This window comes from Larus michahellis, chromosome 5 (assembly GCF_964199755.1).
Source record: "Larus michahellis chromosome 5, bLarMic1.1, whole genome shotgun sequence".
NCBI lineage: Eukaryota > Metazoa > Chordata > Aves > Charadriiformes > Laridae > Larus > Larus michahellis.
In genome coordinates this window covers 32,335,624-32,361,685 of record NC_133900.1, presented here as the reverse complement: position 1 = coordinate 32,361,685, position 26,062 = coordinate 32,335,624, and the positions used below count along the sequence as shown (strand labels likewise).

The 26,062-nt window shown below is 40.6% G+C and overlaps 1 protein-coding gene across 2 annotated transcripts in view; it reads right to left on the bottom strand.

Moving 5' to 3' along the window:
• PPP3CA (protein phosphatase 3 catalytic subunit alpha) overlaps positions 1-26,062 on the bottom strand; it is a 204,943-nt gene that overhangs the window by 99,198 nt on the left and 79,683 nt on the right. For both annotated transcript variants that reach the window (XM_074589480.1, XM_074589479.1), the window contains exon 2: positions 21,021-21,221. In XM_074589480.1, coding sequence (XP_074445581.1) covers positions 21,021-21,221 — 201 coding nt within the window. The remainder of the gene's footprint in view (positions 1-21,020; positions 21,222-26,062) is intronic.

Here is a 26,062-nt window from a genome sequence, read left to right as displayed (position 1 = left end):
ATGCTGCATCTTTCTCCAGAATGTATTAAAACCTTTTAACAAACATACTTCGGATTAACTAATGCATCCTCACATCATTTCCTCACACCCCAGCAGTCAATTTCAACAACTTGTTTTCAAACTGAAACTTTGTGTTTCCTTCATGCGGCTGGATATTGAACAGGTTCTAAGGCAACTCTGTGAAATTCAATGTAAGTGAGTTTATTGAAGTAGTCTGGATTAGAGACAGAAATAAAATGGGGTTTTGTCTTTCTTTTTAAAATGTAAATCCTTTCAAGTCTGTTTATAACACCCTTTGCAAAAAAAAAAAATTAAAAAAAATTGAATTTGCATTGCTGCAGATATAACTAGCCACCTTGCAAAAGAAAGGACAAGCCATAGGTGGTGGCAGGAACTTTTCTGCAGTGGTCGGAGGGGTGTCATATGCCTTGAGGCTTCACAAGGCGCCTGCCTACATCCAGAGAAAGTGTGTCTCAGCCATCAGGCCTCCATCCTGCCTCCAAGACATTCCCCAGACTTCAAAGGGAAACTAAAGGGCAAATCTGACTTTCTGGGGCTGGGCAGGGGTTACTGCCTTGTTCCCGACTTCAGACTTTTGAGCTTACTCTACAGGTGAAAGATCTCACCCTTCTGCACAGGGACCCTGATGTTTTAACTCTTACATATGAACCACAACAGCTGATGAAGCTGCAGCTCGGTTTCACCAATCTGAAAAAAAAAACTTTCAGAGGAAGTTCTGCATTATCTATATATCGGCCCTTAAACCCGGCATTTAAAGGACAGCCAAGATAAAGCAAAAACTCACGCTGATTCTATGTGTTTGTGAGGAAAGGAAGTGACAGAGAGCAAGGGAGCTCCAGATAGAGCAAAGAGAAACAATGGGAAGAGCCAAGGCAAGACACGGCGAAAAAGCAGAGAGAGGAGCAAACAGAAGACCAGAGATAGTTTGGAAAGCTGATGCAGGGGAGAGATGTGGAGGAAGATGACTGGACAAGAACTTGCACTTTTTGATAAGGCAAAAGCACTGCTGAGCTTTCAGTATGAGACAACTTAGCACACAAATTGCTCCAAAAATATATTGCATGATGCTTTAAGAAACAGACATTTCTAAGCGATTTAGATTTTATTGTTTGAAACTGACTGCTTCCTAATCTAAGAAAACACCTAAGAAAATGCAGCAAGTTCTCCCCAGAACAAAAAGTTTAACTTCCCTCTCCCCACAATACCTTCAGCGAGAGATTCTGGTGAAATGAAATGGGATTAAAAAGAAAGCGTAAGCAGACTTAAAGTAGTTCTCAGCCCCAGTATTCAAGCAATCTTCACCCAAACGTGAAATAGAAACAGAGGTAATATGTTGGGTGCCTGTCCCAGGAAGGCTGGGAACACCACATCAACCACTTAGGATTCTACGAAAGGAAAAGACAGAGGGAGGCGGAGACAATATGAAAAAAAATCACCACTTCAGGTCTCCAGAGCCTAGATGTGGAATACAGCTAAAAGCTTCCCACCAGAAGTACAAAGTTAAATACACATTGGCATTCCTTATACGAGGTTAACTGGCTTCTTTAAGGATGGCACAAAGAGGACACAACCAAGCAGAAGACCATTTATCACCAGAGACAAAAAAAATCTTTATAAACAGGCTTTGTAACTGAAAAGGAGAAAAAGTAGCAAATGGATGCTAAGGCATTAGAAATCACTTTTTAACTGATATTCCTTGGAGTACAACAAAGTGAAACTTGCAAGGATAGTATTCAAAACCCTGGGAAGACTGCAGCAAAACAGAATACACACATCCCTCATCAAGAGGTAGATCTAGTGTACAATCAGCCCCTATTTAGTATACAAGTAACAAACACAATTGCAAACCAAGCCATAGTTTTGAGCATGGGCACAAGCAATGCTGCTGCTTTTGAAGAAGAATGTTAGCTTATCTACCGTAAGCACCTTAAAAATCTTTAAAATCCATATCAAATGTATGCACTGTCTAATGCTTCACCAGGATAGAGTGCATTATGTGTGCGCATATACATGAAACCCAACTCAAAGTAAGTGCAAGCTTTCTGTCTTGTGTGTTCATACACACGTACCGATTTCAGATATTCTTTAAGCCTAGAAGTGAACGGTTGACCTCCCTTACACTGACTCCACAGAAAATTATTTCAATGAAAACAAATACAGCCTTTTCATCTTCTGAGCAAATTTCACAAGTATAATGTAGGCATATTTACCAGACAGAAATCATAGCAAAGAAGCATCATGCTGTACTGAGTTTCTTGATGACAAAAGCATCACAGATCATTTGACCCAGCATGACTCAAATATTGAGTCCAGGATTATTCTGCAATACGCACAAAAATATCAGCAGAGATTCCGTATAGTAGCAATATAGGACCTCTGGCAAATTACTTTTCAAGAAATGTTGCACTTCTATAATTTAAATATCGTTCTATAAGAAAATTATAAAAGCACTACATGCTTTTGCTATGTATATTAAACATGCCCAGAATATACATTTGACTTTAGCAGGTACTGGTATTTAGTCTTTCTCAACCATTCAGGAAAATACTTTATTCCAAAAAAATGACAGAGTACCTTCAGCTTCCCTAATAAGCAAATGTAATTTCATCCTGAGGGTTCATGGCAGTGGCAGCTAATTGTGCTGCTGGCCATTGCAGTCCCTTCGCTCACTTGCTCCAGCTCCTGGTCTCAGACATCCTCAAGCAAAACGAACTGCTTCAGCAAACCAAACCAGCAAAAAGCCAAGCACTGTATTTAATTAAATCATTTTTGCCAGGTCAGATCTCAGTGGGCTTAGCGTGCTGGAACAGCTGAACACAGGTCCAGGGGAGCTCTGGAGCCCCCAGGGACATGAAAGCCAGCAGGCAAGTCGGGCTGCTGCCACAGAAGAGCCCCCAGGCAGCCGAGGTGACCACAAACACTGCTCCAGAGGGCAACAGCTGTGCTGGGGGAGAAGGGCCACTTACACGGGCTCAGTATTTCAGGAGGTGAAAGGAAAACGGAGGAGCCCATGTGCGCTTGCAGCCCAGTAAGCCAACTGCATCCTGGGCTGCATCAAAAGAAGTGTGGCCAGCAGGTTGAGGGAGGCGATTCTGCCCCTCTACTCCGCTCTCGTTGAGACCCCACCTGGAGTACTGTGTCCAGCTCTGGAGCTCTTAGCACAAGAAGGACATGGACCTGTTGGAGCAGGTCCAGAGGAGGGCCACGAAGACGATCAAAGGGGTAGAGCACCTCTCCTATGAGGACAGGCTGAGAGAGTTGGGGTTGTTTAGCCTGGAGAAGAGAAGGCTCAGGGGAGACCTTATAGCGGCCTTCCAATATCTGAAGGGGGCCTATAAGAAAGCTGGGGAGGGGCTGTTTGCAAGGGTATGTATTGATAGGACAAGGGGCAATGGTTTTAAACTAGAGCAGGGGAGGTTTAGATTAGACATCAGGAAGAAATTCTTTACAATGAGGGTGGTGAGGCACTGGCACAGGTTGCCCAGAGAGGTGGTGGAGGCCCCATCCCTGGAGACATTCAAGGCCAGGCTTGATGAGGCTCTGAGCAACCTGATCTAGTTGAAGATGTCCCTGCTGACTGCAGGGGGGTTGGACTAGATGACCTTTAAAGGTCTCTTCCAACCCAACACATTCTATGACCCAGACGCCCAGCTCCGCTCACCTGAGGAAACATCTTCTGCAGGGCTCATTCCGCTCTCTTCAACTGACAATACATCTAATGGTAGTATTATTACAATTCAGTGATTACACCAGGCAAAAAGGATATTTACAGTTATGTGGCTAGCAAACTAAGAGCAGTGACAGTACAAGAGAACATGCTCTAAATTCCTTATGTAATGAGCTGAATTTACTATTACAACTAATTTTACAAAACTGTCTCAGCATTTTAACTTTAAACCCAAAAAAGCAACAGCACATATTATGAAAAAATGTGAAGAGCAATCCCTTCATATATCTCAAAAAAGGAAGCAATTAAGACTTGTACTTTTTCCAATATCATCAAGGACACTGGAAAATTGCAGAGAAAATAAGAAGATTGCCAGGAATTACACTATTTTTGTAGATGAAAGGATGGGGAAGAAGTGGGAGGAGAATGAGCTATCTTCCATATTGTGCAGTTAATTTTCCAATTGAATTGTCATCGCAATGCTTTTACTTCGAAGTTTACCATGCAATTGCAGAGACATGAACCGCTATCAAATCTTCCAAATGCAGCTCAGATTTTCAGTCCAGAACTACATCATCCTCTTTATAATAAGCCGTTCTGAAAACTCAGAGAAAGGTGAGGTTGCTCCAAACTCCAGTGTAACAAGCATGGATTAGTTAATTTCTCCAACTCTCTGCTTTTTCTATCCAAAAACTGGGTTACGTTTAAGTTTCTCACTTTTCTGTACCTTAAATCAAGATGCTCAGTATGTCAGCCATAACCTTTGAAATATTGTATTTGTCAGGCTGGAGATCACATGTTATCTTCTGGAGGATGGAATTCTCTCGCCTGCAAGAAGTATCAAACACTACTGAATTTGGACTCAAAGATGCATTGCACAAATGGCTTCAAAAGTGTATTTATGCAACGGAGAAGAAAGCAAGGAGGGATAACCATGGGAGACAATCAGGCATTGGCATTGTCAACAGCCTCCTCCACACATTCACACAGCTTCACTGCATGTGCAGAATAAGAAACTACTGAAAAATATACACCTGTGATATTTTAAAAATACACTTGCTCCCTTCTGTTTGATTAAAAAATATTTCACAGACCACATCCCCCTCAGAGTTTGATTAGTGTATTGAAGTAATGTACATAGCAGGTACCACGGAGACCCAGATTAAGGAGCCACTCAAATGAAGACTTTCCACACATGGAAAGCAGTGCTATTAATACAATAATTATGTATTTCTTCACAACTATGTTTAAACCATCTTAAACAGCCACTTAAATAAAGGACAGGAGACAGTATTTTTTCCTGCAACGTAGCATAAGTTTTTCTGCATGATTAAGCTAAAAAGACAGCCATCATTTGTCATAACGTCTACCAAAAGATTTAAAAGTCACTGGAAGTGTATGATGATAATAGAGAATTAGGAATTTCTCATCTCTCATATAAGCTTTCTCGCACCACCTTACCCATAATTTTATCCTCAGGAGGAGAATAAAAGGCTCCTATCCTGGACAACATTCACTAAGTAGATCACTGGTTTCCCTTACATAGTTTATTAATTAGGAATGCAAATATAATCTTAGTTTGAAACTTCATCATAGCCCCAAAGACTCGGCTTTTCCTTTTACATGTGTTTTTCACTATGTGGTTTTTCTTCTCATTTCCTATTCATACTTTCAAAACCAAACAACTGTTTTATTTGTGACATGAAACACACAGTGTTTCAGCAAAAATAACAATAATTAAAAAATCCTATCCTTCCACCTAACTCCATCATAGTGAAGAGTTTTCTTCTCTTCTGTTCGTTTTACAAGTCTCATTTCCACAGCAGTACAGGAGAGCATGCACTCTTGGAACATCTGATGGATCAAAATAGGAATGTGTTGGGCAGGAAGTGCCATGTATTACTTCTTCCATAAGGTTTTTTTAAAAAACATATAAAACAACTTTACCCTTCACTCAAAGCATCAAAGCACATCATGTAGTTTAACTAAATAAATCTCTAGTACCCAAAAATCTTGTGAGGAGGCTTCCCCCCGTCCCGCCCCTCTTACTCAACCTCTAGTAGAAATTTCTCATTGGAGCGTAACTGAGCAATTCAAAGAATCAGCTTTTGAATTCCTATTGGTTAGGATTTCCAAGTTTTTCTCCTTTCTAATATTTACCTTTACACCGGTCTTTCCGTGCCTGTTTCTAAATGACAGAGATAACATGTGAGTAATCTCTTCTGGTTGAAAATGTAATTTATTTTAATTGGAACCGAAAACTTGTTTGAGGGGTGGCAGGAGGAAACTGTTCCTGTTTCCTGCTATAGTTCTCTCAGCATCTAATTACACCTATAAAGAGGAACAATGGGGAGGCTGTGTGTTATTCAGTTTAATGTGGTTAATTACACAATTCCCTGTATGCATGCAAATACACCAGAGCCTCACAACTGATACAGCACCCACACAGCACATGTATCAGCTGTAACAATTGTGCTTTGAGATCACATACGGTATACCCTCTAGATATAAATACTTATTTACTGGAAAAGCTTTCTAGTTCACAAGAAAAAAAAAAAAAGGAAAATGCAGCAGAACAGACACTGAATGAAAATTTCTAACCATCAGCATTTGTATTTTCCACAAAATTCTTGTCAATATGAATTCATTTCTTGCAACAAGAAACGTATCCCTCTTACTGAAATACCTTCCCTCATGCTTTCCCCGTACATAGGTACTTTGGAGAGGTCCTTTTTTGTTCTCCCACAACCCAAAATACTAACAGGAGTTGAACCAAACACTTCACTTACAAGAGTCTGAAGAGATCTGGGCCACCTCAGAATGGAATTAAGGTACCAGTCAGATTTTCTGCAAGTCAAATTTTGTGCCCAGGTACTCCTGAGGACACAAAAATCATATTTTAAATATTATCTGTCACTGAGGCGGAGGTTCCAGTTGGGACAATGACATGTCAGATGGATGGATCCTCTTCATTATTACTCTTCCTTGCCTAAGCAATACTGTGTGAGTCCAAAGGCAGACTGAGAGGGTAGGTGGCCAAGGAGGGTACAGATGAGACAGCTTCAGGCATTCATCATGGTCTCTGTGAACACCATGCTCTCCTCCATACGCTTCGGTAAGCTTAATGGGGAATAATCATCAGTCAGGCACTGCAGAGTAATAGCTACTAATGATGGCTCAAATGTCAACACTGGCTGTCCCAGAAAGCACATGTGAAAGGACTTGGTCTTGAGAAAAGACAGACAACTCAGTGCTCAGAGAACAACTCTTCCAAGGCCAGACATTTTAAGAATAAAGTCACCAAGGGGAAAAAAAAAAAAATAAAAAAAAATATGGGAAAAGGAACTGCATATAGCCCTCCTTCTATGAGGAGTCAAAGAAACGTTTCAGAGGCTTAGCATGAAATGGTCTGAGCTCAGATGAGTCACTAGGGTTCTTGAAGCAAAACAGACAATGTGGATAATTGATAAAATAGTGGCAGACATTAAGAGGGACAGTCTTGATGATTGAAGAATATGGTGGCTTTTGTGAGGAGTTAACTTCCCTCCCTCACTACACACTTGTAACAGCAGGAAGTCTGTTCAAAAACATGATGTTAAGCGGGAATAGGGAATGCATGCAAGTTGGAAGGAAGAACATGGATTAGTTGAGAAAAAAAAAGCGGCAGAATTTATCCCTGATCTACCTTTGAAGCCTGCCCTGCTTTGAACAAGGGGCAGGACCATGCAACTTCCAAAGGTACCAGCCAACCTAAATTATTCTGTGATTTTTAAGGAAAAGGCTTAATGCAGGAAGAACATAACAAAAATAACATTATCTTCCCTACTGAATGAAACCCTACACTGATAAAAAAAGCTCTAGTTTGGAGAGTAAGTCACTGGTGCCTAGGGGAAGTGTGATGAAATAAGAGCAAAAGAACCTGCAAATTTAAGAGAAGATAGGTGTCTTTTGGCAGACTAATGCTTTGATTTTGTTTAAACTAGCTTAAGTGAGTAATTTAGCTTCAATATCACAGTGAATAACTGCTATTGCTACAAAGTTTTAACCTTTACTCATTCAATTAATGTTAGACCTTAAAAGCTCTTCTCAAAGAAAAAGGCTTTACATAAAAACTAGGGAAGATGACACTCATATTCCTGATATTCTTACAGATTAAGAAAAAAAAAAAAGACACAGCCCTTGAGGTTTTAGAACACACACAGCACAAGGTTTGATCTACTAATTTAAAAAATTAGAATTTTTGCTTATACAATTGAAACACTATTCCTTCTACCATAAAAATATGCACCTAGCAAGGGCGGTAGATCTTCATCATTTCATTGCCACCTCAATTCAACACAAATCCAGCTTATTTTTCACTGCCTCCCCAAGTAAGATAACCTGAAATTTTTCCCAAATGGTTTTTTAGAAAAAGAAAAGTCAGACTTCAAAATAAAAGGCTGACTTGCATTAATTGCTTATGCTTATCTTCTCTCACACACTTGTGGTAGTCGTCTGCCCAGTGCCTATAGCAACGGCTGGAGACTTTTGTGTTCTGGCCTTCCCATAATGGTTATGCTTTCTCACCTGCACATTAAAGAATATATGTCCTTATGGCAGGTACATCAGGAAGCAGCCAGACATACCAAACGCACACCACCAGATGGCATCTTCAACCAGTTACATTTTAAACAACTCATGCCTTCAGAAGGACATCGTGCATTTGACACACTCTTCATATTCTGAAGCCTCAAGCCTCTATATTACAAAAAGTAGCAGCACTTTTGAACACCTCCATTGGTGCCGGTGATCTGAAAGTCACTTTGCATTGCTAAAATCATCAGTTTACCGAGGACAGATTTGTTCCCTCAACAAGATTCAGGGAGCCACAGAAGTATTCTGTACCATGCTTCATGTCTTCTCCCCACACATCTCCTTAATGCTGCTTCTTGAATTTTACAATAAAATCTAGGTGCAATGCCATTGTATTTCCGCAGAGGGACTGCTGATTTACACAGGATTTAATTACATTCAATGCTTGCCATCTATATTAAGAGGTGATTTTGGCCATAAATAACCTCTATGTATGTTTGGAATTTTTCCACTATAATGAGCAACTCTATTTCCAGTAGCAGATACCTTAAAAACAAAACAAAAACAACCCCTCCCCCAGCCCCAAGTAATTTTAAGAGAATCAGTAGGCTACAAACCTATTTTTAATCTACTGCAAGCAATCATTAACATAACAAGCATAGCATACACCCTCAAATCCTTAACAATGATTGATTTATTGTACTTACAGAGCAACCTAGTCTCAGTTCAGCACTGGCTTACCATGCTAATCTCATTTCAAGTAAAATTTTGGTGAAATGGCTATCACCTGTCATAGGCTCCAATAATGAGCTGCAGTTTAGAGACATATTTCTTTATTTGTTTAGAATCTAAAGATTATTTTCTCCCCAAAGGAGTTTTACCCTTTCAATGGGAGTTTTTGAGATTGTTTGGGGAAAAAAAAATATAAGCAAGTTTTAAATATATAGGCTGATCTTGCAAGCAGCTCTTAGGTCCATTTTGCTTTACTTTTAATCGTGTGTCTACACTGAGGCTAGCTTTTTTCCCTTTTGAAGTCTGATAAGAGCCAAAGGAAATGAAGTGGAACAAAAAAGCAACATTAGCTTTCATAATTTATTGTTCTAGACAACTCTGACTATTGCCTGTGACAGAAAGCAAGCCAAGCAGAAAGAAAATGGAAGTTTTCTTGCTCTGCCACTTCATCAAAGGCTGAAGTCACAGGATTGATTTCCCTGGCCACTGGCAATGCCCCCAACCCACACTGCCCCTCTACAGCTCTCGGGCTGTATGTACAGAGGGCACCGAACACAGAAGAGAAAATGCATGAAAGATGGGGTGAAATGTGTCAGTGGGTTGTTTAACTTTGGTGTTGTACAGAGGTAGAAGGGAGAGTAAGAGTGACTGTCAAATATTCAACGTGGCAACTTTCAGAAGTAGCATCTGAAAGCAATGATGCAGATACACCTAATGAGCCAGAAGGATTCTCTGCAGCACCTTCCCTCCTGCTGAGCACCAAAAGGCTGGTTTTGATTCTTACCCACAGGCTCTTAAATTGGACTTTCCTCTATTGCCATTGTGTCCTTGGGTTGCCTGCTTTAAAGACGGTGACAGCTGGATCCAAAAAACCAACCTCACAAAAAGGAACAGCACTGACTTAAACCAAGCGATCCACAAGGTTCAACACAACTCCTGAGCTCAAGGGATTATTTACACAATAATGAAAGGGAATGACAAAACAGCATAGAACTTAGATCCCGCTTGAAAATTTAATTCTTGCTGAATCTTTATCAGAGTACGAGGAGCAAGATCCTCCTCACTTATCAAGAATATTATCTCAGGAAGTAATTAGCATCCCAAGTGGTATCAATACATGAATTTCAACTAGATTTAGATGCCCAAACCTAAGAGAAGAGAGAAGCAGAAGCCAACACAGTCATTCTGGAGACAGCACCGAGGAACAATTTGGAACTTACCATTTAATGATTTGATGCCCTAAAAAAGGTGCATAATGACGCCTTGCTCAGAAGAAAGTGTTATGGCTTGACACACTACCAGTACAAGTCACATACACTGTTGCCAAAATCCCCTGTGACACTTCCCAAGACTTTCCGAAAATCACCTGCAGATTGAAAACTTGCTCCTGTTCAGCCCAATTAATCTTCAAAATTGGTGTATTTATTTAGAGAACATGGATTTTATAGAGTTTAAAGACAATTTAAAAATATGAGATTTTTAAAAATATGAGATTTTTAAAACTAATTAAAATGTTTTGGAATATAGCAGGTTTTTTCATTTAAAAAGGCAGTATCTTCAGAGAAGGTATTATACACAGTTGGAAATTATTCTATAAATGTTTTATCTAGATAAACTGCAGAAAAACAAATAGAGAAAGTATCTGTCTCAGCTCTGGTAGTATTTTTTAGAATAATTAAAATGCTAATGAAAAAGCATCTAAAGGCAGGAAGCAGAAGAATCACCCACCCCAAAATAACATCCTTCTATAAGCATCATTTCCAACTTCTAATGCTCCCTGAGTTATGCTCGTCTTAAGTGATGACAGCTAACATTTATAGTATTTCTTAAGAACGAACCTGCTAGTTATCTCCTTTGCACTTGCCAGTGCTTCACACTCTGGTTTTGGTGAACGGTTAGACACACAAATGTAAGACACAGATGAAGGCAAGAGATGGCTGGTGTCAGCTCCAAAAGCACAACCAGACTACAAACAGCCAGGGCACGCATCCATGCAGTGATTCCCAAATCAGATGGACGCAGCAGTACCTCCAAGTGTCAATGACCAGCTGACACAAGATGCTGTTTGTCTGTCTTGCTATTAGTCAGCCCCCCCCGCCCCCGTACTCCTCCAGTTCCTCCTCTTCTCTCCCATAGCTGTTCCCAGCCCAATTTCTACACTACAGCCACTCTACAGCTGTTGCAGGTATGGTGTGATTAAAACAGAATCAATCCCCCTTCCAGCCTCACCCACATATAAATCATGATCCTCTATTATTTCACACAAACACACAGAGCAGGGAACACCAGTTCGTGCGTGACTGGTAGATTTTTGTGTTGCTGGGGAGGACGGGGGGAGGCAAACACATGCTGGAATTTCCCTCTGCCCCCTTCTAGGTCTTACTCATTTCAGTAGCTCCTCCATCCAAAACAGAGGAGGAAGGAACGTGGGTGGCTGCGATTTCAGCAGTGATCCCACTGCATTCCCACACCCCTTGCCAATATAAATTAAGACCTAAGGTTGAGTTAAATTAACCTGAGGCCAGAATCAAAAGGAGGAATAACTAGGCAAAGCAAAGGGAACACGAAAGGCAAGAACAAAGGATCTCTTTCTTTCTAATGAGGATTACACAGTGCAAACATCATGGTTAATTTCAAAAAGAATCCAAGTGTCTAAGACCCAGAACTACTCACTTCTGACACAAGTTGTGCCACTGACTACATAATTGCAAAGCAAATAAAAAACCTGATTTACAAGTTTCAGAAAAATCTTTGAGAAGCTACAATAGACACCACTGCTATGATGTACTATGTCTTCTTGGAACAGCCCTAGAAGAAATGCTAACCTGCTATGCTGTGCCATTGGTATTTACATCATGAAGAAGCACTCACACACTAAATAAAAGATGGTAAGAACAAAGTCCTAAAGACTTAGGTATTTGCAAGGAGTTGGTTTCATATTTTTGCTGGTGGTTATTTTGTAATCAGTCTAACTTTTGTGCTGACTTGAAGACCAACACATATTTGATCCTCCATTTCACAGCATCAAATTAAACTCCATATCTGAAGGGCATCTCAGATCCACAATTTCACTTTGGCTTATGTGACTATGATTTTTGCACGAAAGCAAGTTAACCATAGATGAGTTATTTGTAAGAACAAGTGAGGCAGTTGTAAAGAACATGGTCTGTAGTATCCACTGTCTTGGCAATAGTGATAGATTTAAGCAGCTGCTACTAGAAAACATCAGCTCTGCCAAAATGTCTGAAGCAGCTCAATTAAGCTACAAGACGGAATCATTTTGTTGTACCAGGGATGCAGGCAGGCATATTTCAATCCATATCTGGAACCGACAGAAGCATTTAGGGAAGGAACAGGTCAAAAAAAACTGGATACACACAGTCTTACGTCTTCACCTTCTTTTGGACGTTCCACTTTTTAAGCCACAAGTGATTTGATGTATTATGAGTTCTCAATAAAGCATGCAAAATAGCTGGAGCAGTGTCAGTTTTAATCAGCAATCCAATTAAAGGATCCAATCAAGTTCATTTTAATTGTTCAACAGTATGTTTATACGATAAATTATTTTTAACAGGAGTTGAACACACGGGTTCTCCGTATTTTAATAACGTGTTCAACAGTGATATGTAAAGGGAAATAATTGCTGCAACAGCAAACTGTGCTCATGCATACATTGAGAAAAGAGTATATCTAACATATTTTAGAAAATGATGGCAAATATTTCTTCCTGAAGTCTGATTCATTAAGTCAGAGAACACATCTGCCATATAGAGGCATGTAAAAAGTACTGGTCTATCTTTTGTTTTCAAGAAGGATTCAAGAGTAGACGGTGCTGTTGAACCTTTCCTTTTCCTCCTCTTCCATGGTTTCAACCTGTTCTGTTGGAATGTCATATTATTTCATGTTATTTCAAACTAAAATTTACCTCATTGCAGCCAGAGTTAATTTTCCTATGATGAAGGAGAATTAACTTCAGGCAATTTATTCTAAGTGTGAGAATAATTAACTGAAAAGTATCCGGTTCGCAGGTGTTTCTGGTCCACAGAGGGATTGCATACCTGTAAAACGCAGAAACTTGAACTGATGTAGTTACACCAGGAACATTTGGGACTCTCAGACATTTTAAGGCTAGAATGAACAAAATACCAGCACATTTTCAAAATGACTAGCAATACAGTTAAAGCAGCTACTCACAACTGAAAGACACCACTACTGGGCTGAGATGCAGAAAAAAAGTGTCCTAGTGTAACCCGCAGCCTGTTCAGAGGGCAGACCCCATCACTTACTTTTAGTATCACAAGCAATATTAAAGACGCTTTTTAAAGATAACTTTAATGAATGCATTACGTCAAAGAAGGGAACAGAATAATTCTTCTGTTTAACACTTACCCTCAGAAGCTGCAGGCACCTAGACTTCAAATAAGCATGAAGTTTCACAATTTGGTCACATAAATGGTTTTTTTCACAACACAAGTAAATATTTTAGTTGTAACAGTATCCCGGAAATTCAATAGTTTCCTCAACAGAACTCAGGGTGTATTAGCTTTGCAGTATAAATTAAATTACTTAAGTGTGAAATAGAGAAGTTTTAACTAAAATTGCTTTTACTGAAGTGTTAATTTCAGACAAACTTTGATGTTTCACTAATATAGATAGATTTTACAGTACTTCTAGGCCCCTAATTAGCAATCCTTTTTATTTTCCATGACAGAATTCTATCTTAAACTGCTTCAAAAGCGAAAATCGGAAAGAACTGTTTCAGTTTGACTCTCCAATTGCATCAGATCATTTACATGTGTGCTACAGTTTGATGCAATTTTAAACACTATTTCCTTTTTACTCTAATGTGGGCATAAATACTTACATTAACTTTTATTAATTACCAAGGTTTACAAAGCTTTAACTTACACAGCACTAGCAACCTACTAATATTATTTTATGCTACCAAATGAGAGAAAGTGGCCAAAGAAAAAAAATATATGTGGAACATGAGGAAACGTTCAGGCCCAGCAGACCCTACCATCCCATGGAATAACGTACCCAGAGAATAGCTGGAAGCCTCAAAGATCATAAACGCACATGCTGACAGGAGAGGGATTTCCCTCTATAGTTTTTTATGCATTTTTAGATCTATAATGCACCAAAGGTTTCCAAAGGTCACCAGAGTTGCCACAGTTGTTCCCATACAAGCTATCCCCAGATGCCTACAACCTCTCCCCATCCATCAATTTAGAGTTTAAATTGCAAAAACTCTCAGGGTGCTCACTACAAGAACAAACATTAGAGAATCACAGAATGTTTCAGGTTGGAAGGGGCCTTAAAGATCACCTAGTTCCAACCCCCCTGCCATGGGCAGGGACACCTCCCACTAGACCAGGCTGCTCAAAGCCTCATCCAGCCTGGCCTTGAACACTTCCAGGGATGGGGCATCCACAACTTCCCTGGGCAACCTGTTCCAGTGCCGCACCACCCTCACAGTGAAAAATTTCCTCCCAATATCTAATCTAAGTCTCCTATCTTTCTGTTTAAAACGGTTACCTCTCGTCCTATCACTACACTCCCTGATAAAGAGTCCCTCCCCATCTTTCCTGTAGGCCCCCTTTAGGTACTAGAAGGCTGCTCATAAGGTCTCACTGGAGCTTTCTCTTCTCCAGGCTGAATAGCCCCAACTCTCTCATAGGAGAGGTGCTCCAGCCCTCTGATCACCTTCAAGGTCCTCCTCTGGACCCACTCCAACAGGTTCATGTCCTTCTTGTGCTGTGGACCCCAGAGCTGGACGTAGTACTCCACGTGGGGTCTCAACGAGAGTGGAGTAGAGGGGTAGAATCACCTCCCTCAACCTCAACAAGCAATTCAAGTATTTAAGTTATATTTCCATGCTGATGCAATATTCAACCAAGCCAATGGAATTTTTTACCTAAAGAAACTACAGTGAACGAAAGAGCTACAATGAAACTGCAAGTTGGTGTATTCCCCCTTAGCAAGCTTAGCACCTATGTACCTATTGGAAATACACACGCACCCTGCCTTACGTTATGCAATGCAAAGGGAATAGCAAGGAAGGCTCTGCAAGCAACAGTGGTTTCCTTGCATCTACCACATCTGTAAACGTAGGAGCTGCAAAAACTAGGACTAGCAGAGGAAAACATTATGGTGAAGGAAAAGACCTGCAGAGACTGAGACACTTTCCCTTTCTTTTATAAAAGAATTTCTACACTTCAACAATAAGCTTTTATTCTGTCTTCATCTGGTGCTCACCTGTCTTCACATACCAAGCTGCACGCACCAGGCATTTCAGAAAGCTTTGAACACAGGATAGCAGTCAGGGCTTTCCCAATGAAGCATGTCAAGGTTTAGAACAAGAGTATATGCTTGTTTTACCTATTTTCCATCTTTTCGAAATGAGGGGCTGAGCGATGCTGCCCCCTGTGCCTGCACATGGCCTGGCTATTGTCAATAAGCCAGAAACTGTTGTCATTACCATGGCAGCTGCTTGTGTACAGATGTTCTCAATTCTGTTTGTGTGGGTGCCACCACCAGCAGTGGCAGTGTTCATACATTACACATAAGTACTATATGCAAAAAAAGTACAGTTTTATATAGATACATATGTCTTCAGGTTTTGTGTTCTTAGTTTACTAAAGGAAACTCTTTTTAATAATGATGGGCAGAGACTAACCAAAATGACCATGCATCAGGTACACAAAAAAGAGAGATGTCAAATATTACAAGAAGGAACAGAGCACATACTAATTACTTCTATAATGGGTATGAACAGGGAAGAAAGACTTACCTTAAAAACACCAACACACATCTCTTACAAGCTTATTCACTCATGCAGTCATATGTGCAAGAGATAGCATGCTATTTTCATTCAGCATCTGTAAATCTAACGATATCCTCAAGAAAAATAATGCAAAAGGTACAAGCAAAGACACACAATGATAGACATTAGACAAACACACCACTTAGAGTTCTAGGTCTACTCTGTGGTTAAGTATGTCATTTAAGGAGGTATACATTAAAATCACAGAAAAGTTAAGGTGGGATGGTCATCTAGAGCAACCTGCTCTGCTCAAAACAGGGCCAACTTCAAAATTAGATCTGGCTTGGAAGCTGGAATTGGCTGTTGTCATCAACTACTTTGCTGTTGAAATCAAATTCTGCAATACGACCTTTGGGTTCTTATATTTTAATCCCAGCCCCTCCAGATTAATAACGCTATTTAACCTCTTGTAGCTGGTAATTTTTGCAGATATTGGAAAACAACAACTTACTGTGTTCCAAAAGTGCCCGTTTGGTTACTTTGAAAAGGACCAGTGAACTGAGTTCATTAATGTCAATAAATCATACACCTAGTAATTAAAGTGAACACTACAAACGTTGGCAAAAAAAGAACTCTATATTTCGGATGTGACAGAATTCAGGTTTCAAGTACTACCTCTCCTGCATGTGCATTATGCTACAAATTCCTTAATTATATAGTCACTTTCTGCTCTTTTCCAAGCAGTGGACAGAATGAACTATACTCACACAGTGAGCAACTTTCAAGTTGTGTTCTCTTCACTTGTGTGAAATATGCTTTAGTTACAAAACTTCTATGAACCTTACTCTGAAGGCAGCACGATCAGCTTGCTCACTTACTTTCAACACCACTCAGTATAGTAGTACCTCATCACTTCAAAAGACATGTGTGAATTGCTGTCTTCAAAACACTGGTGAGCTAAAGGGTCCATTTTACAGACTGGGAGCCAAGCAAGGCAACATTGCTATCAAAGGCTTTACCTAAATTTGTTTCTCTGTCATAACACATTGAAAAACCCAAATAACTTATTATTTTATAGATAATTCTATAATTTAGATGTATACATGTATACTCACGCACAGAGCAAGCTACCCATGCACTGAAGTCAAAGGGACACGTGGTTGGCATGCAGTTAAGAGTGTTCAGTACTTAAGAACAACAGATTTTAGATCTGGAAGTGCGGGCCCCATAAAAACAAGCAGGTAATTAGTCAGGCATCATGCAAAGGGTAGTGCACGTCACTTGCCCAGAACCGTTCTGTATAGTAATGAACCTATATTATAAGGCCACATACAGCTACTCAGGCAATTTGAAATCTGACATTCCCAACTGCTCTTTGGAGTGCGACTTCAGTAAATATTGCCATCAGGGAGGTTCAGAGATATACTTCCTTAGCCTTCTAGAAAAAAACAATTAAAAATGAGCCAATTTCTCCATGTGTCATTATACTGTTATGAACATAAAACAGGTCTGGAAATTCTAAGGCTGCCATAGAGACATCTTTCCTCTGAACGGCTGTAGTCTAGTGGTAGATGGTAGATTAACCTCATCAATCCCACAAGCTTAAGACAAAGACCACTTGCCTCCTAGAGAAGAAGGTACAGGTGAAGAAGTCGGGAACAATCTATCTGTGGAAGGTGGCTCCCTGTCCCCTTGCCGTCTGCCCATTCCCTGGTGGGTGAAGGCTGGCACAGACATTCCCCATGGTGCCGCAGGCAACTGGAAAGCACACTGGTAGCCCAGGGTGCTTGGCTCGCTCCTTCCCCACGTGGGAAATCCAGATGACCCCACAACCCTTGTGCCAGCCCCTCACTTCTGCCAGTCATGAGACAGATCTGTACTGGTAACTGCTTCTAACACAGCTTTCACTCTGCAGCCAGGCCCACTCCACCATGTGCCCCTTTCACCTTCCCAAAGCAGCTGCCTTGCCCAGCTAGTCCCAATACCCTTGTCAAGCTCTTGCTCATCCTCCTACTTTATCTGCTGAGCCATCCTCTATCAACCCCCGACTCAACCTCTTGGCTATTTCCTTGTCTCCCAAGCTTTTCACCTCTATCTCATATTCTAGTCTTCAAGTGGCCAGTCTCAACCACCTCTTTGTCGTCTGTCGAGCAGCCCCTGTCACTTTTCATCCCTACTTTCAACTTTCCCCTCAATACACTAACTTTTTTTGACCCAATTCTCTCCATTCTTCCCAACTCTCATGCACAAGTCAAGACAAAGTTGCTTCAACACCTCCCAGATGCAAGAAGAGTCCTGATGGCAGTGAACTTGGAGTCTCTTCTTAGTTCAGGCTCTGTTCAGATTCATACCCAGCAACGGCAGCCCTGTGTAACAACTGCAGGAACAGTTCACCTTGGTTGTAAGCCAGAACTGTGGCAAACTATGCATGCACGTACATATGTATGTAGCACACTATGAGAATTTGAGCTAAGGTCGCAATGAATTCATCAGCAATACTCCAAAAGGCTTATAACCTTGCCAAATTTGAAATCAAAATGTACTAACTCAAAATGACAATCACATTGGTGCTTCCAGCTAACCACAGAGTAAGCTTTATACATAAATGTAAAATAATGAATTGTGCGTGCCACATTAAGGCTCTTTGCATGCCTCCCCTAAATACAAATCATCTTCTCCCTCAAATCCAGGTCTTCTACATGCCCATTTTATTTCACATGACTTTGCTTATAAACAGAACTCTGATATTTTTTCTGAGGACAATTATTTCACCCCTTAAAATAAACAAAAGAGAAATTTCAAACTGAGGGATAGCTGCAAAAGGCTTTAAGAAAAATCTTTTCATGTTCGTTAACATTTATCTACTATATCACTGCACTAATCCACAGTGCTCTTACTTCAACAGTTATGCTCTTCTATGTCTCTTCTTTTTGATGATCACCATCTCATCAACCAGCTACAGGGATATGTTTCTAAAAGATGAATGCATCTCCCACAAAGGATCACATATTAATGATTTATAACTGTCACACTGTCACTCTTCAACAAGACTGCTTGCCATGTCTAAAATTTAAATTTTATTTTCTTCTCTGCTCTATCAGTGGTTCCGTTTGTTCTTCCCTGTGTTTGAAAAGAAGCTTTCCTCTACTCTGTAGTTATTTCTTGACTGCCTGTATACCTTGCACTTCCACCACATCACCGGTCAATTGATATTCTCTTTATCCAGTCACCTGCTGTCATACTACTCATACAAAGAAAACTGTCAGGCCCACAACAACATGCCTCACAACCTCCCCCTCACAATTTATTTTTTTCCTTCTTTTGATGATCACTTTCATAACTCCAGCTTTCATGTTTGTTCATACAGAACATTAGCACTTCTCAGCTACCCCGCTAACAAGCATTAGGAGCCCAGCTTTCCTACGCTATCTTAAAAGAGAGTAGCTACCAGCCACCCCGAAGAATGCTGCAGTATCGCAATCACCACGTGAGAACAATTTCAAAAGCAGGAACAAAGCAAGATGTAGGTTCAACCGACAAAAAGAATCAAAGACTTAAGTTATACCAGTGTTATAGAACGGGGTAACCTTCAGGAGATTAATCTCCAAAAAATAATTCAGAACAATCCTGACACCTTCAAAAGCATTTAAGAAATAATTTTTAGAGAAAAAAATTGAAAAGAGAGAGAGAGAACATTAAACATAGACTCATAGAATGGTTTGGGTTGGAAGGGACCTTAAAGATCGTCTAGTTCCAACCCCCTGCCCTGGGCAGGGACACCTCCCACTAGACCAGGCTGCTCAAAGCCCCATCCAGCCTGGCCCTGAACACTTCCAGGGATGGGGCATCCACAACTTCCCTGGGCAAACATAGACTTATGGAAATGAGTTGAGACACAACACAGCAGACCCGTCGCCCTAAAGGCTACATCTCTCAATGGTAGAATTTCTGCATGTCTGCCACTCTGTTATGGACAACAGTATTGCACCTCTACAACTTCTTTCATTTACCTTGAAGTGTCAAAGAAAGTATCTGTCTTCTCAGTCTACTCAGAGGATCCTTTTATTCATCCAATTTCCTTATGTCAATCATGTTGCAGCTCATGAATGAATACTTTTCCATCAGAATTGTACGGCAGCATGACAAGCTAATTATTACATAAAAGATGATACATAATACCTCTCCAGGTCAAGCTACAATCCCCTGTTTGGATGTCATTTTTAAAATTACAAGCTTTAATAACTTGTGCATCATTCTAGTCCAGCCACTACGCTCTTCAGTTTCAGACAAGGTTTCCTGAAAAATGAAGGTTTTGCTGCTTCTATGTAGTTTTTGGAGAATGCTACCAGTACTGATAATAAAGACTGGTAACCCTTATTCTGCAGCAGATGAACCTATTTCTTTTACTTTTGTCAAGGCTCTCCAGAAACAAAAGTGACCAAAGGACCTGCCTTCTTAAACCAAGCTTTATAGTTTAGTTTCACAGTTTAAGCTGGCTGGAAATAATTATCTTTTGTCCCACAGCTAACTTTCTATGCCACAAATCAATTTCTTGCCAAAAATGCATTTGTATCTGATAACAACAACAAAACGGGAGGAGGCACATTAGAGCAAGCAAATGCATTCATACGTTCAGAATGCAGTTGAAGGCAGGAGACAATTAGAGAAGGAAATTCAAAGTATAAGGCATTTCCTGAGGATTAATGAGCGGGTGGTAGCGTTTGATAGCCAAGGGCAGGATGGGTTCTGCAACCAGTGCAATTCATTAATCCCCCAGGCAACACAAACGGGGATTTCGGTAATTTTTTTTTTTCCTTTTTGCCGCACTCATTATTTTCTTTAGCATTTAATTAAAATTTCCATTTACTCTGATACCATTGTTCCTTCAGAGCCCAACACTGTCTGTATGTCTGAACAGTGCTGCTATGGTAAGTGACATCTATAAAATTAAGGAATTAATACCTGGTGCAAAAGGCCAGATAACTTTTCAAGTTTAAGAAAGCTCTCCTAATCTTCTCCTAAGACTAAAAATGTTCTCTGTCTTAGAAACAGAAAGGGCTCAGCAGATGTGATCCTTTCCTCTAATTTACAAGCCGCTCCATTATCCCAGTGGTAGCGGACACAGAGAGAACTGAGTATCGGAAAGAAAAAATGATTTTCAAGCTGCCTTTCAGCTCCTTAGGAAGCCACATACACTCGTGCATTACTTTACATTTCCTAAACCAGCAACCATCCCCTCCATCATCATAACTCCACACTAACCTGTGACTGGTGCATCTATGTCCAGCAAATTTTTTTCCTGGCGGAGAATTGAAGCTCCCTCTGTTATTATTCTCAAAGCAACGCTCTCTTCCAGTCTCCCTTCTTTCATAAGGTGTGCCTTTAAGATATCCACACGGGGCTTTCCATCATTATCAAACACTTCCTTAGCTGTGAGACGGTGACTTGGAGGAAACGGGACAGCTGAGTGGAAAAAAAAAACAACAAAAATATCTGGTCATTTTTTACAGTAATGCTTTATTACTGATAATGACACATTTCAAAAGACATCTTTGATGCAGAACAGTGTTAACATGAATTTTCTACCACCTCTTATAATCTATGTACAATTTAAACCACAAATTATCAAAGATACCATTGAAGCGTATGTATTCTGCAGTCTACATTATTCACTCACGCAAGAGCAACTAATCCATACTTATGAAAAACCGAGAGGAAGATTTAGGCCATTTTTACAGGTAGATACATTCAAACAAGCGCCCCCAAAGGTGTGGGAATATTAGGGAAAGAAGGGAACGGAGCTTAAACTGCTCTAGTAGCACTAGAGAACATTGATATAATGCTCCCTTCCATTAAGAGCATAAAATGCAGAAACAAGTGCAATATTTAATTTCTGTGCATGGACAGGCATAGATACGCTCCAATTAAAAGGCTAAAATCCAAGACAGACCTCTCACTAACGACCTGGAGTAGGGGGATGGAAGTTGTCTTCCCCATATAAGTAATAGTTAGCTACGCAAGATACATTTGAAGTCCACCAAAGCGTGCCCGAGTGCCAAACAGAACGCTCCAGCACAGGCAGGGCAGGGGATGTACCAGACTGAAGTTGGAAATAAATGAATAAATAGGCAGGTTGCCCTAGCAACATGGCAGTGACTAGCGAGCTGTGTACTGCCATCACGTAAGGTCTGAGGCGTACGGCAAACTTCAGATGCTCTCCGCTCCCGCTCTCCCGGCGCCAGCTGGAGCGAGAAGGCTGGGAGGTGATGGGTGATGCCGTCAGCTGCCAGGATGAGGCTGGATGGAGCACGATCCCAGCTTAACCCCCTTTCCCTCGCAGTTCAAGCGGAGTGGCATTAGGCACCGCCTGCCTCCCCAGCCACAGGGTAATTACCCCGATCCCTGCCACAGCTGCGGGAGGGTCAGGATGCATTGCCACATCCGCAGTGCAACCCCATCCCTGCTCAAAGGGTCTTGTCTCCTGTGGAGGGTCTTACTGGAAGCTCTGCCACATCATGAGACAGAAAACGCTAATGCAGCGGATCAATGGACCTGTTAGCTTCAACTTTCTTCTCATTTCACCATCAGTATACTTCAGAAACAGCCCACAAATCACACACATCAGTTAAAGCCCAAGCCAAGAACTCATCGCTTACACTACCAGAAGTTCCAGAGCAAATAATAAACAATTTCACTTTGTGCAGTTATTTTCCACAGATATTCTGAACACAAACATTTTCAGAAAATGCTCTTTTTTTTTTTTTTCCCCCTCTTTGCTGTCCCAGCTCCAGTAGCCCATTCACTGAAATAGTCCAGTGTGGACTAATGAATGTGCCTCTGCGCAATACACTAAATCCTGAGCGCTCTTGGACTTCAATGTGGGACAAAGTGGGAGAAAAGGAAAGTTTATGACATCTCTGACACCACCGGGATTCTCCTGAAGCAACGACACCTACAACCAACAATGAAGTTAAAACACAGTCCTCGGCACTGGAAAGTCCTGCCACAGATCCGTGATGATCTCACTCAATCAACAAGAATTCCTAGACTGTTTTAAATTAGTTTGTGTTTTGAATGGTACCTTCTATGATAAGTGGTAGGCTGCTAAAGACCAAAACCTCGCCCCGCTTTTCGCGGCCACTGCAGTTAAGCCTGTCCCACAACACTCATAAAAAATGAGGTTATGTGCTTTGTCAGTCTTCCACATATATCCACAGCAGACCCTCGAGAGCAAGATGGCCATATACATGAGCTATAAAGAATTCATTATGCAACGCAGAAAAAGAATAATCACTGCAAGAAAAAGGAAGGTGAATGAGAACTCTGCAGTTCTACAAGCCTCCATCCTCCTCCTGGAAAAAAATAAACAGAAAAAAAAAAACAAAAAAAAAACCCCACCAACCAACCAAACCCAAAACCCCAGATGGCCAGCTAGCGCTAATGATCCTGAGTGAAGGAAGGAGGAGAGGGAAAAATTGTTACTTATCTCCGATCAGTTTGGCTGGAAGAAGCACGTACTATTAGCTTACATTCCTTTGCAAGACAACCGCCTCTCTTCTTCCCCAAAGGAATCATAGCGTAAAAACCTATGCAGCATACTATTGCTTGAGGTAACTACCATATACGCTGAAATGAGATTTTTACATTTATAAAGACAGAACAAAACAGATAAGGAAGCAAGCAAACAAAGGCTATGAAATGTTACCTACCAATTAAGAGAAAAATATAGCATAAACTGCAGCACTGTAAAATCTCTGCAGGCAGATTTCTAACAAACATGTACCAGTGGCTAATTGAAGAAAAAAAGATACTGTTCCAATACCAGATGATTAATGATTAATTAGCAAAAACACGAGCAACTGAATAGAGCACAAATTGCATCTTCCATTACGAGAATATTAATTTTGTATGTACACATACACAGAGCTTCCACAGAAGAACAACATAAGAAATGGTCATGTTCATGTGGAAGTCAGTTAAACGGCATTTATTACTGGTATCACCCATGAGTACCTGGATCAACCAAAATCCTTTTATAAATATAGAAAACATTTAATTTCTATTGCTTTATAATATAGCACCGTTACCATCCGAACACACAGGTATCCATCAGCTTTTCTCCATACCCGCTTTGGTTTTTCCACTTTTTTTAAACTTATGTTATTAGCACTTGCAACAAACAACTCTTTCTCTCCCAGTGGTCTTGCTTTTATCAGAAATAAAACCGAGAGCCCCATCAGACGGCAACCATGCACACGGCACGCACAAGGGGGAAGAGGACGGGGCCGGGAGAGGAGCCCACCAGGGAGAGGCAAGAGGAGGCAGGAGCGGTGGGTTGAACAGCCAGCACCAAGCTCCTGGCCACGGCACAGCTGCAGGGGATGCTTCTGTAAAAAGAGGTGGGAATCTGTATTAAGCAAAGGCCATAAAAAAAGGTACAGGTGATAAAATTCGCGTGTACCACAGCACATGTATTTTTAGGAAGTTTAGTGGCAAATCCCACTCCAAGAGTGCCACACAAGAAAGTCATGCGCACTTGTCCATGCCCTGTAGAACTTAAAACCTGGACTGGTCTCCACCTCCATTTACATTATTTCTTTATATTGGCATGAAACAAACAAACAAAACCAACAACGAACTATTCACCATGTGAAACACTACCCTGGTGGTTTGGTAATAAAACGCAGAACACAACAAAAAGCAAAGTTTTTAACCCTCTACCTCAGCCTGTCAGCAGCATCCCCCCAAGATCTGAAAACACAAGAAAATACTCTTTAACCACTTACTGTTTGGTTTTGTTTTGTTTTTAATTTTCTCATGCTATCAGGTCTCTTGAGCCTGTTCCAGCAAATGGAGAAAAAGACCAACCTGCTATTTTACTCTTCTTGCAGGCTCCTGCAAAACCCAGCTTACCAATAACACAGCCACTGCAAAGGTCAGACACATCATTACTGTTTCTCTCAAATATTAAGCAGCCTTTCTAGAACAAATAAATAAACCATAAAGAGCTGTGCTTAATTAGAGTGGACCATGTGTGCACACATAAATAAAATAGAAGCATGCCGCAAAGCAAGCATTATTTTGTTTATATATTATTCATTTAAAAATGAAGCTGTACACTAAATTAATACTCTCAGAGGAGGCTGCCCGTAAGAAAAACTATCTTTCATCAATATTCAAGTTCCTTGTAAATATTCTGCCTCTGTAATGCTTGTCCTGTAATTTCATATAACTTATGCTGTATGTCTGTATGTAGCTATGTTTATAGCACACCATACTTTCATGAAAAATAAATGCTTTCCTCTTCATTTGTAGGGAAAACACACAAATAACTACCATCATCTCAACAACTCAATGCATTGCATTTGTCTGATGGCAATTTGCAATTCTGCATTTTGAGAAACATTTGCACTAGAGCAGTGGCTACAGCACAAGTTATTATACAGGTCTACTCTTAATTCTACACGTGCAAAAAAAAGTCGGGTCAGTCTGCAGCTTGATTTTTTTACATCTACTTATTCATAATTTTCAGACTGAGGACACATAGTATTTTTTCCTATCTCAAACTCCAACAAAAATGTATTTCTGAAAGCCAGGAAAAATTTTCATAGCCAACTAAGACTTTTTACAGTGTGGTTCAACACATAGCATATTCTTGGGCATTCCTGATGAACAACAACAACATCCATACTGGAGTATTGACTATTTAACCAGAGTTCTGCATTTCTGTACCATGCTGTGTCTGACCAAACCTACAGTCCAGTACAGAAAGGAGCAGCCAAGGATCAACTTTTTGACCTAGTGGCAATAGTTTAGCACTACGTAATTCTGAGCCTGTTCCTGACTACAAATTTCTGGCTTACAGGATTACTATGAAACAAAAGGGAAGGAATAATGAAATATTTTTTTTCCAAGAACACCGCTTACTTCAAGTGACAGACAGGAACAAGAGAACGAGTCACTGCCATCCCCAGCTGCTGCCAGGGGAACAGAGTGGAACCTCTCAGGCAGCTCCGGGCTCACCAAAGCAGAGGGAAAAGGAAAGGGGAGCTGCCAAAACCTCTCAGCCACGCGGGACTTCGAGTTCTCACGTGACAAACATCCACCTCCACAGACCTCCTCAGGTGGCACATGGACGATGCTTTCATCTCCATGCACAAGTTACCTGGTGACAGATTCACCACTCAAACACACTGAATTACTGGGATCTTTTTTGAACCTACACCTTTTTTTCTTAGTACATGTTTTTTAGGAGTAGTATACAGCAGGGTGAGTTATTTAGAAGATAAAATTTCTTTTTGATA